Genomic DNA, 12,263 nt, shown 5'->3' with positions numbered 1-12,263 from the left:
GGTGAAAGTGGCAAAGCGAGAGTTCTTCGCCACGGAAATCGCGTCCGCAAGCTCTCGCCCGGCCCAATTATTCAGGGTAGTTAGATCCCTCACCGCCCTTCAGGGGCGCCAAAATATTAGTCAATTGGCACTTGGCTGCGAGGCATTAGCGAGCTTTTTTGCGGATAAAGTCTCGTCGCTTTGCCGTGACCTTCCTGTCACAAATAATACAGTAAATGAACTGGAGACCTGTTGGCCATCTTTGGCAGCGAGGTTTGATGGCTTCAGGCGGCTCTCTTCTTCCGAAGTGGACAAGTTGCTGGGGTCGGTCAGGGCGACCACCTGCCCCCTTGATCCCTGTCCCTCTTGGCTTCTCAAGGGGAGCGGAGAGGGGATAGGAGGCCAGCTCAGGGATATTATCAACCTTTCCCTGAGTTTCACGGAATCCCCCGAGCGGCTGAAGGAGGCGGTGGTTCGCCCTCTCCTGAAAAAATCAATGCTGGACCCGCAGGACCCTGCCAACTACTGCCCGGTGTCGCACCTAGCGTTCCTGGGCAAGGTGGTGGAAAGGGCTGCGGCGGACCAGCTCCTAGCTTTCTTGGATGAAACTTCGGCACTCGATCCATATCAGTCTGGCTTCCACCCTGGCCACGGGGTGGAGACGGTGTTGGTCGTCCTGCTGGATGATCTCCGTCACCAGCTGGATAGAGGCGGGTCAGCCGTGCTGGTCCTTCTGGATCTGTCGGCTGCTTTCGACACCGTGGACCATGAGATATTGGGCCACCGCCTCGCCGGTATGGGGATACGGGGTACAGCCTTGCGCTGGATACGCTCTTTCTTCCAGAACCGGACCCAGAGGGTTGCGGTGGGGGATGAGCTCTCGCACCCTTATGGACTCCCTTGTGGGGTCCCACAGGGCGTGGTTCTCTCCCCCACACTATTCAACATCTTTATGCGCCCTCTGGCCCAGCTGGTACGGAGTTTTGGGTTGGGTTGCCATCAGTACGCTGACGACACCCAGCTCTATCTCCTCATGGACGGCCACCCAGACTCTCCCCCAGAACCATTCGCCAGATGTTTGGAAGCGGTGACAGAATGGTTTGAGCAGAGTCACCTGAAACTCAACCCCTCCAAGACGGAGGTCCTGTGGCTGGGAAGTAGGGGGCGGGAACAGGAAGCACGCCTACCCACCCTGGCAGGGGCGCATCTTACCATTGCGTCCCAGGCCAGAAACTTGGGTGTGACCATTGATGCCTCCCTGACTATGGAGGCGCAGGTCAGGAAAGGCATGGCATTTTTCCATCTTCGCCAAGCTCGGCTACTAGCGCCCTACCTGTCCCCCGAACACCTGGCCACTGTGATCCATGCAATGGTCACCTCCAGATTAGATTTCTGTAACTCACTCTACTCCAGCTAGTACAAAATGCACCTGCTCGGGTCCTTACTGGCACACCTTGGAGGGCCCACATCCAGCCTGTGCTGAGGCAGCTGCACTGGTTACCAATTGCTGTCTGGATCCGGTTCAAAGTTCTAACCTTTAAGGCTTTACATACCTGAGGGACCGCCTAGCGCCCAATGCCCCCCGCAGGGCTCTACGCTCTGTGAGTGAGAATCTTCTGGTCGTTTCCGGCCCTAGGGAAGCACGCCTGGCCTCGACCAGGGCTAGGGCCTTTTTGGTCCTGGCCCCCACCTGGTGGAACGAGCTCCCGGGACAGCTGCAGGCCCTGCGGGACCTTTTAACGTTCCACAGGGCCTGCAAGACAGAGCTCTTCCACCAGGTCTACGGTTGAGGCTGGGGCTGCTGGGGTACATCGACTGCTCTCCCCCGGGCTTCTTCTTGAACATCGTTGACCTCCTTCTCCTCCACCCCCCCCTTTTTTAGGAAGGGGGATAGGAAGGGGATCTTATTATTGTGCCGCCATGCTGTGACATTTTTAAGTCTTTTCATAGGAGTTTAATGGGGTTTTAAGACACTGTAACTCGCCACGAGCCATTTGGGAGTGGCGGGAAATAAATCAAAATAATAATAATAATAATAATAATTTTCCCACCTGGCTGGCTCATTCAGCACGCGTCGGATAATGCACTTTAGCTTCCAAATTACCGCTCATATTTTAGTGTCCCTCGCTATAGGCATCCCTTTATGTCAGCACACCTTAATGCCTGACTATCTTGGGCAGGGGTAGTCAAACTGCGGCCCTCCAGATGTCCATGGACTACAATTCCCAGAAGCCCCTGCTGGCAGGGGCTTCTGGGAATTGTAGTCCATGGACATCTGGAGGGCCACAGTTTGACTATCCCTGATCTTGGGTTTTGCAAGGGAAATGTATTAAAACACCAGACTATGGGACTGTGGTGCAAGTAATACAGAGACCCTGTATCATGTGACCTTTAATTTTCTGAGCCTAAAAATTGTTTTAGTCTTCCTTTGCTCCAAAATACAGATCATATGAAACATTTCCTCTTTTATTAGAAGGTAATAGCAGACCTATCTCCTTGGTGTAGTGGTGAAGAGCAGTGGCCTATAATCTGGAGAAGTGGTTTGATTTCCCATTCCTCCTCCACATGCAGCCAGCTGGGTGACCTTGGACTAGTCAGTCCTGTTAGAAGCTGTTCTCACAAAGCAGACCTGTCAGAGCTCTCTAAGACTATCCTGCCTTACAGAGTATCTGCTGTGGAGAGAGGAAGAGAAGGCAGTTTTAAGCCACTTTGAGACTTCTCTGGGCCTTCTTTTAGCTGTGAAATTTTATGCAGCCGTTCAAACAGCGTCACGTTTATCCTATATTTTAGTAATCTGCTTAAAATCAATAAGTTACGAAGCAGTATGAGGCAGATAGAAACAGAATTCATTTCCTGGAAGTACTTAAAATAATTTCCTAGAATTCACTTTTAGCCCTGTGTGTGGAATATATATATCTATATCTTAATCTTTCCTGTTGGACATCAGTCAAAACAAGGACATTTTACGCTGCCTTCAGAAGATATCAAGGAATGGTTTTGAATTGGAAATGGAGTCTGAGCAGCAGGTCCAGAGAGGAAATGGTGAAGCTTAGAGATGCCAGGAGGAATGGAATTGCCTGTCTTGTATCGCTTATGATTTTTATCTTAATATAAAAAAGCTGAACAGAAACTTAAGATCAACTTCCCAGCATAAGCTAGTCCATCTCACATTTCCTTCCCTGATAATATTGCCCCTTCATTTGCTAATCAAAGCATTCAAAGGCTTGATGTCTCCACTGCTTATCCAGGGCTCAGTCTGCACACACATGTTTTTTCCAGGCTCGGTCCTGCTGATTTTGAATCAGACTCCGAACTTGTCAGAGATCTACAACCATCATTTCCCCCGACTGGAAAGAGCATTAGCCCACCTGCTGTAATCTGCACCCAAATAGACTCTTCTCCCTGGAAACTGGAAAAACCTGATTGCCAAGACTTTCTCCTTCCCCCTCCCTTTGTTTGATTGGTCTCTGTTGATTGGCTATTTTCCAGCAGGAGCAGCCCCTTTCACTTCGGGTGCTTCCCCCTTAAGTGAACTGATAAGCATTAATATCAGAAGTAAAGACGAGCTGTTTATTCCTTCATGTGCTTCATGGTGTGTGTGTGTGGGGGGGGGAGAAATGCTCCCCAGGGCTGCCCTCTTTCTGGTCTTTTTTTAAAAAGCAAAGGGGATGTTTTACGTTGGGATTTCTTAGTTTAAAAAACAACTGTGAGAGGTACTTCGACCCTTCTCCCAATCTGCTGCACATGTTTGAGGGGGGAGCACTTGCAAAAAGTGAGTGAATGTTCTGAATAGGGCCACAGGCAGCCGGCTCCAGCAGAGCCAAGATAGCTCAGTTAGTAAGCTATTTGCCTTGCAACCACAACTTTATTTCAAGGCTGGTTTTGGGTCTTTTTTCTGCATGCAGGAGGAGTTTTATTTAATTTTTTTGAAAATCATATGTTTTAAGAATTGTGTATTTTAAAGACATGAGCTGTTCAAAATCAAAATAAATAAAAACTCCTGTGTGGGGAAAAAAGACCCACAGCCAGCCTTGAACTATAGCTGTTTTGGCTATGGTGGAGCTGCTTGCCTGTGGCCCTATTCGGTACTTTTTGCAAGTGTTCCCCCACCCAAACATGTGCAGCAGATTGGGGTGATGGCAGCTGAAGACAACCACAGGTTCATCTTCCCTTCTTTCCTTCCTCCTTCTGATAGGAGTGATTAATGCATTACTTAAGGGGCCAGGAAAAGCAGAAAAATACTTCCATAGCACAGAAGTTTAGACACAATCAATCAATCAGGAAAAACCTCAGAACAACATCAGTGCTGGAGGCACGGCTGCAGTGGGGGGAGGGGGAAAGCCAAACAAAGCAGCCAATCTGCACCCACAATAGAGTGCCATGGGTTTGCATTTCTCTTATGGAGCAGGGGAAATCTACTCTTGGATATGCCAGGGAATAAGTAGTTTGACTCCAGGGTCAATGCTCACCTGTGCAGATGAGGGGGAAGATCCCAACTGGAAATCAGTTATCAAGTGTAGAAGGCTTTTGTGTATCTGAACCCAACCAGCTTTAAAAGCCCAGTGCAGATAAGGCCCAGGTTAGAGACATCCTGGTGTTTTGACAGAATCCTATGAAGCCACTGTTAGCTTAAGAACATGGCCGTCACATCTTTAGCTGAATGAAAAATGGCTTCTGCTTGTGGTTTCTGGCATATCCACAAAGCTTGAGATAATTTGGGAGTCCCAGACCATCAGTTTAGGCTTCCCCTACTCTACCCCAAGACTGAGGACTAGCCTTACAGCTGTTGGAGAGCAGCCTGTTTGTCCTTGGCTGTGGGAGGCCCATGTCCATCTAGTTGGGCCTCTGAGGTACATAAACATTTGGGCTATTCCATTCATTCTTTTTGTAGAAAAATTTTCCTCATGGGTGGGCTCCTTTTCTCTGACTGGGATCTGAAATACATTGTGAGAAATTCATGGGTTTTCAGGTGTTGAGAAGTTTCTTGCCTGTGCCCTTTTCTTACCCACGAGAGAGATGGTAGGCACAAAATTATTCCCCTTGGACTGCACATTGTGACAAAGACATATTCCTCATTCTTGTTTTCTTTCCCTGTAAGTTCTTGCTTCTTTGGGAGTTTGTGGCGTGTCTTGCATGTGTTTTGCTCCCTCTACTGGTGATTTTGATACTACACCAGTATTTTTCTGGCATAAAATAATGCAGTTTAAATCTGCGGGGGTATATCCTGGACATTGACCAGTGTAAAATTGAATCGACCACTAGAGGGCACAAAACACATGTGCAACAGCCCCCCCTGAAGAAACAGGAACATATAAGCAAGGAAAATAACAATCCAGAAAAGCTCAATGTTTTCTGTTCTCTTTTCTCATAACTTTGGAAGTTTTTACAGTGCCATGTTTCCAGTCTCACCCATCCACTTCTTTTGTTTCTTTATATATTTTATGTTGTCTACTTTACGCCACCCCCACCTTGGAACTCCTCCACACCATTACCTTGCAGTGGCTCCTTCTGGGAGAGGAGGAAACTTGACCAGCTACAGAGTTCCTTTATTGCTGATGGCTGTCAGTGTCCAATCCCAGGTCAGTGTCATCTTGGAAGGAAGCCTGTGGCCCCTTTCTTCTCCCTCACCCTTTAAAACACTTGATGACCTCACTTGCCCAGAGTCCTAGGAATGCGCCACAAGTCACCCAAGGTGATCGTTTTTACGCTGCAACTCCAAACAGCTAGGGATGTGCGCTTCGGCTCAGCTGCCTCGGCGATCAATGAAGCCCAAGGAGGTGCATTGGAAGACAGCGCCACAGCATGGAGAGCAGGGCCACCACCTGATGCACCACCGTTGCTACCACCCCTGCTCTCCGCATCGTGGTGCTGGTCTCCTACGTGCCACATCGGGCTTCAGCCATCGCCAGGGCAGCTGAGCTGAGGCTCGCATCCCTAAGCTGTACCACTTTCATCCAATTTGATTTTAACAAGGCCGCCATCTCATTCTGGTGGAGTTATTCCTGGAAGAAACGGGGGGCTCGTGTTGAAACCTGTGCGTCGCTAACCTCAGTGTTTTCTCCTCTCCCACCTCTCCCCCCCGTTCCTTAGGCAATCTCGCAGGCGTGGTTCTGAGCATTCATTCCAAGGAGATGCACAGTTACCTGGTTAGCTGATGTTCACAACTGAATACACAAACAAGACTCTTCTTCCACTGGGTCCCTCCTTTGCCCTCCGAAGACGTAACTATGGGTGGGAATGAAGATTCTTGCATTGTCTCCAAGACAGGTGCAGCTGTGTGTCTCGTGGAAGAGAGGGAGATTGCATTCCAGGTGTTCATGGCTGATGACTTTTTTTTTCTACACCTCAGACTAAGATAAGCAGATCTGTAGCCCTAGACACACTTGCCATCACGTTCCATTTCTGCCCCTTTAGTTCTCAATCTACATGTACTCCAAGGCATACAGCACTTAGCTCACTGCAGTGGTGTCGAGAAGAAGGCTTTTGTTCTTGAGCCACGAAGACTGGGCATCAAGGTGGTTGGTTGGCCAGCCAGAAGAGAAATCGGGTGGAAACTGCTGACTGTGGGGGCCACCTGCCATTGTGCAACGGAGGAAATTGGAGCTGATGCCGACAGAAGAAAGGCTTCCTGCTCTGTTTGTACCGTTTTGATCCCGGGTCAATCCAGGTTACGACGTCTGCTTCTTATCATTACGCAAGGTGATGCTGAAGTGGTGGGAAATGCATCAGTGCTTCTTGTACGTGTCTGCTTCCGTGTCCAAGAGCCCCCAGCTTGGCTTTATGCTCTGTCTCAGTTCTTCCCCACCCAGACTCCGGTCACCCTTCTCTAAGGCAGTAGCGCTAGGGCACCTGGTAGTTTGCAACCCACATAATTATGTAGTCTACAGCTTGGGCGGCCTTACCTTCTTCTGGTCTCCAAAACAGCAAGTGTAATTACTTTTTTATTTCTGTAACCTTTTTTGTATCTTTTTAAACTTTCTATTTTTATAGCGATACAAGCATTCCTGTCTCAGGATCGTGCTGTCAAAGCCGCGTGTTTGGAACTCTCTCTCTCTCTCTCTCTCTCTCTCACTGCCTTGGATGTGTTTGACAATCCGGTGAATTAAATTTGAGAATGAACGCCATTTAAGCAATTGCACTTTCACAAACTCTTGTCCCTGACGGTGCCCCACGTCTCATTCCACCGCCTGCCGTTGAGCTGGCCCTCGTTCTGTGGGGCAGGGCAGTTGCCTGTTGCGGTCAAAGCTCTTTAGGAGACATGCACGTTCAGGATTGGTCTGTGTAGGAGAAGAACCTCGAGGCTGCTCTGCACATCTTTCTAAACGTTAAGCTTTGTGCAAAGAAGTAGGCAAGGGACCCTGGTGCTTTTGCTTTTTCTTGGTGGTTGTTTTTTTTTTTTTTTGGAGATAGGAAGAAAGAGCACTAATACCCAGCCAAGTATTAAATAAGAAGCAGTTGGGTGTTACTGCATTGTGAGTATCAGATCATGTCTCCAAGGAGCTAATATATTTATTGCTAAAAGCACATTCCAGTTTTCCCGACAGCATATTTCGCGAAACGTGCCAAGCACAATGCTTTCGAGGACTGGCTCTCTAGAGGTGGGTGACAGTACTTCTGGGAAATACCTGGCGAACTTGGTTGGCCACCTGCTCAGGATCTCTGTCTGTCCAGAAGACCTAAGGCTCTGCATGCATCTTGGGTCATCGCAATCTCTCCCTGGGGTTCTAACTGCATGCAGGGCAACAGCGACTGAGACTACAGACATTCTGGGCATTCTGTCTTCCAAGGACTTGATGAAACAAGGTGATTCCCTTTTTCTTTTCTTTTTTTTTTTAAAGGCATTTCTTTGCTTCAGAACCCTAGAAATCCTGTCACTTGGTTGGGCTCTCCAGATGTCCATCTGCTAGCTATGCTATGGTGGCAGAGGCTGATGGTAGTTGTAGTCCATGGACATCTGGAGAGCCACAGTTTGATCACGCCTGCCCTCTAGGGAAGGCAGGCCTAATTCCCACGCAGCTTCAGGATGATAATCACTCTGCATTCTTCCATCCGACTTCTTTGGCCAATGAAGCGTTCCTGGGCGTAATGTTTACTCTGAATGCTTTCAGGGGGGAAATAAATTGTTGGGAGCCCTGAAGACAAAGTGCTGATCAGTCAGCTGATTTTCCATTGTTAGCTCATTTAATTCTGACAGGTGACTGGCAGGACCGCACCAAAACTTGACTTCTAATTCTGTCTAAATAAAAACCTTTCCCCAGATATCAGGGACACTACGGAGGATCCCCCAAGAGGAAAAACATCAGCCTCTCACCAAGTCAGAAATGGAATCAGGAGGTTTTCATTTGATGTTTGGTTCTTGTGCACTGTTTGAGCTTAGCATGTCCTCGTGTGGAGCTCTTAAGCTTTCTGGCTCTTCCCCAGTTTTTAAGACACAAGACTTTTTGTGTGGATCCTTTTGTAACCCCTTGTCACCTTGAATTCTCTTCCATGCCTCTGTCCCCTACTTCCTGGTTTCTTCAGGGAGAGAAGGAGATCTGCATGCATCGTGTTCTGCCTTCTCCTAGCCTCTCGGTACTTCCTTGCCTGTTCGGAACCCCTGGCCTTGGCTGACCCATGAGGGCAGTGCAGATTTCCGTTTGTCTGGGTCTCCCTCTCTTCCCCCTGTCCAGAGAAGGTAGTGAAGGGTAGGGTGGAGAGGTTGGGGCTCGTCTGTGGAGGGAAGTTCCTATCCAATTATTTATCTCATGTAATCTTTATGTGGGTGTTTCTGTAGTATTATTGTGTTTTTGTTTTGTTGTTGGTTTTTGGCTTAGGTTTGCCCAATAAGTCATGCTCCGTTGTGTTTGGAGAGCAAGGGTTTTCCTACTTTGATGGAAGAGCACTGGGAAGCTGCCGGCGAGGCTCTGGCTTATTCTCATATTAGGCAAAGCGGAGCCTAACACCATCTCCCCTCACCTGGAAGAGAGTGGTGTAAGTTACAAGGTTGTTTTTTCCCCTGGGCGAATCTGAATAAGGAGGCCAAAGCACGATTCCAGGCATTGGCAATCAGTCAGTGGGGGTCCGGCTTTCTTTCTAGGACACAGGAATTGGCTTTTCAGCAGTGCATTCTGTTTGGCTTGCTTGAGGAGGACTTGCTTGAATGCAAGAAAGTCTCCTGCCTCCCTGTTTTGCAGAAGGAAATGGCCTGCCTCGAGTTGAAGCTGGAGCTGTCTTAATCATAGAATCCTATAGTTGGAAGGGATCTCTAGGGTCATCTAGTCCAACCCCATGCAGGAAATTCTCAACAGCCTGTTCACCCACAGTGACCCCAATCCCATGTCCAGATGATGCCCCCCCCCCTAAAATAAACAGACTCCCCAGCCAGTCTGGCCTGGAGGAAATTTGCTTCCCAACCGCAAAGTGGCCATTGCCATTTCCCTGGGTGTGCAAGGAAGGGCCACAAGAACCAAGTATGGACACGATCCCCTCTGCCCACCCACTCACCATCTGCCAAAGTAAACAGAATCAGCATTTCTGTCAGATGGCTGTGCGCAACACACAAATACACTTAAGCAAACTGAATGGGAGAGGTGACATAGTCGAACACTTGTCCACCTCTGCCCCCACAGGATTCCACGCAGGCTGCTTTTCATTACAAAAGAGAGGGTTCCCCCGACACTCCTGTGCAATGTTTGGTTTACCACTCAGTAGGCTATGAGCAGCATTCTGGGTCACCCCAAGGTAGATGCAGAATCTCTCAATTTTTCCAGCATTAGTTCAAAAGGTGGCTCAAAGGAAATATACTTATTTGACACAATGTATAGCGTTTTTGTGGACTTCCTAGTGCCTCTAGAGGCCTAGACAGGGCCATTTGAGCCGGGGGCAGCCCAGGTGGCCAGAATTTGGGGGCTACAATGGCCTCCCAGCCACCCTTCCTGGCCGGCTTACCTTACTGCCAGCTCTTCCTGTAGGTGGGAGGGGGCTGATGTGGTCAGAGGGTGGCGCAACCTCTACCTGATTGGTCCTCCAGGGTGAGTGACACCCCAGAGGGTCAAAGAGGAGGCAGAGGCAGTTGGGGATGATGCACATCCTACCTCATTGGTCCTCTGGTGGCATAATCCAGTTCCTTACGACCAAGTGGAAATCTGGGCAAAGTCAGTCACATTGATTTCAAGGGGGAATGGACTGGGCCCTCTGAAGCAAGCCCGTGGAAGTGCATAACCTTGCTTAGGTTACACCAGGGGTAGTCAAACTGCGGCCCTCCAGATGTCCATGGACTACAATTCCCATGAGCCCCTGCCAGCATTTGCTGGCAGGGGCTCATGGGAATTGTAGTCCATGGACATCTGGAGGGCCACAGTTTGACTACCCCTGGGTTACACCATTAACTCAAATCTTAAAGCATGCTCTCCTGTGTTTTCATTGTTGCATCTAAGCCATTGTTGGCTGCCCAACCAACCGGACAAGAGGGGAAGGGGCAGGGGCAGAAATGGGTCACACTGGAGAGAGAGGCCATGAAATTCTGCTGGCCTCATTCATCTACGGCAGCACGTAGCACACTTGGGCAGGTTATCTCTTTCCGGGTGGTTTTTATTTTTAGAGTCTGATTAAACTGGGGTGCTTGTGTTTGTTTCTTGTGCAGTTGATGGCACCTTCCTAATGACTATTAGAGAATGTGTTTTGGAGAGGGACTCTGCCACAGCTTGTGTGTGTGTTTGTGTGTGTGATATCAGCCAACAAAGCCTCTCCCACTGCTGGGAAAGGGCTTCCCAATGGCTCTGTGGCTGTGTGAGGTTTCCTGCAGATTTCACAGGCAGATCCTTCTACTTGCTGTGATCCCATCTGCTTGATTAATTAGGGACTTCCTGCCAGATTGGTAATAGGGGATAAATGCAACTCGGTTCTTGGAAGTTCAGTCTCCCTGAATTCAACTTGATTTCATTCCAGGTCAGTGTCTGTGAAGGACTGCGTCTTTGACAAGCAAAAAGTAGCTCAGCGGTAGAGCTTCTGCTCGACATGCAGAAGGTCCCAGGTTCAATCCCCGGCATTTCCAGTTAAAAGGGCCTGGCAGTGGGGGATGGGAATGGCCTCTGCCCTGGAGAGCTGCTGCCCGTCTGAGTAGACCATGATTGTGATAGACGAGGGTCTGATTCCATAGAAGGCAGTTTCATGTGTTCATAAATCATGCTGGAAATGCTCTGGAGTGATCCAGGTCAGCCTCTGACTCCTGTTCCCACAGCAGCCTTGGGTAGTGAAGGACTCAGATGGTGAAAGGCGCTATTTGGGGGGGGGGGGGGGGAGATTCCAGTTGAGTTTCCAGTGACCTTTGGCTGCTTCTTGCTCACTGACTGGTTGTCAAACTGTAAGCCAATCAGCTGTATCAAATGGAGTATCGTGTCCAGATCACGGGAGGTGATGGTACCGCTTTACTCTGCTCTGGTTCGGCCTCACTTGGAGTACTGCGTTCAGTTTTGGGCACCCCAGTTGAAGAGAGAGGTAGACAAACTGGAACGTGTCCAGAGGAGGGCAACAAAGATGGTGAGGGTTTGGAGACCAAAATGTAGGAGGAAAGGTTGGGGGAGCTTGGTCTGTTTAACCTGGAGAGGAGACAACTGAGAGGGGATCTGATAGCCATCTTCAAGTATTTAAAAGGGTGCCATATGGAGGATGGAACAGAATTGTTCTCTCTTGCCCCAAGGGGACGAACCAGAACGAATTGGATGAAATTAATTCAAAAGAAATTCCGTCTCAACATCCGGAAGAAGTTCCTGAGAGTTAGAGCGGTTTCTCAGTGGAACAGGCTTCCTCGGGAGGTGGTGGGTTCTCCATCTTTGGAGATTTTTAAACAGAGTATGGATAGCCATCTGATGGAGAGCCTGATTCTGTGAAGGTTCAAGGGGGTGGCAGGTGACAGTGGATGAGTGATAGGGTTGTGAGTGTCTTGCATAGCACAGGGGGTTGGACTAGATGACCTAGGAGGTCCCCTCCAACTCTATGATTCTAGGTTCTGCTCTTGGGAGACCAGAGGGGTTGGCATCCTTTATATACTGTGGCTTCCCTTTGGGTCCCAGTGGGTGATTGGCGGGGGCACTTCTGTAGTCTAGGCTTTTGAGGAGCCGCTGACACAGTTGCGGGACTTGTGACACCTCGGGTGGCGGTTACAGATTGCAGCTTATTCCTGGCAACAGAGTGAGAGGTGGGTGTTTCCGGTGCCACCTTGCAGGGCCACTCCATTCTTTTAGGCTGCAGGGGCCACGTTGTGTGTATGAGGTAAGCATGCCGGCCTCCAGGTGGACCCTGCAAAT

The 12,263-nt window shown here is 49.2% G+C and overlaps 1 protein-coding gene across 3 annotated transcripts in view; it reads left to right on the top strand.

Moving 5' to 3' along the window:
• The window catches only part of SORCS2 (sortilin related VPS10 domain containing receptor 2), a 202,665-nt gene extending 193,342 nt beyond the window's left edge, over nucleotides 1-9,323 (top strand). For all 3 annotated transcript variants that reach the window (XM_077310865.1, XM_077310866.1, XM_077310867.1), the window contains exons 27-28: nucleotides 5,479-5,558; nucleotides 6,070-9,323. In XM_077310865.1, coding sequence (XP_077166980.1) covers nucleotides 5,479-5,558; nucleotides 6,070-6,093 — 104 coding nt within the window. In that variant the 3' untranslated portion in view covers nucleotides 6,094-9,323. The remainder of the gene's footprint in view (nucleotides 1-5,478; nucleotides 5,559-6,069) is intronic.
• Nucleotides 9,324-12,263: the final 2,940 nt, after the last annotated feature.

This window comes from Paroedura picta, chromosome 14 (assembly GCF_049243985.1).
Source record: "Paroedura picta isolate Pp20150507F chromosome 14, Ppicta_v3.0, whole genome shotgun sequence".
NCBI lineage: Eukaryota > Metazoa > Chordata > Lepidosauria > Squamata > Gekkonidae > Paroedura > Paroedura picta.
The sequence above is the reverse complement of the archived record's forward strand: the minus strand, read 5'-3'. Positions and strand labels throughout refer to the sequence as shown.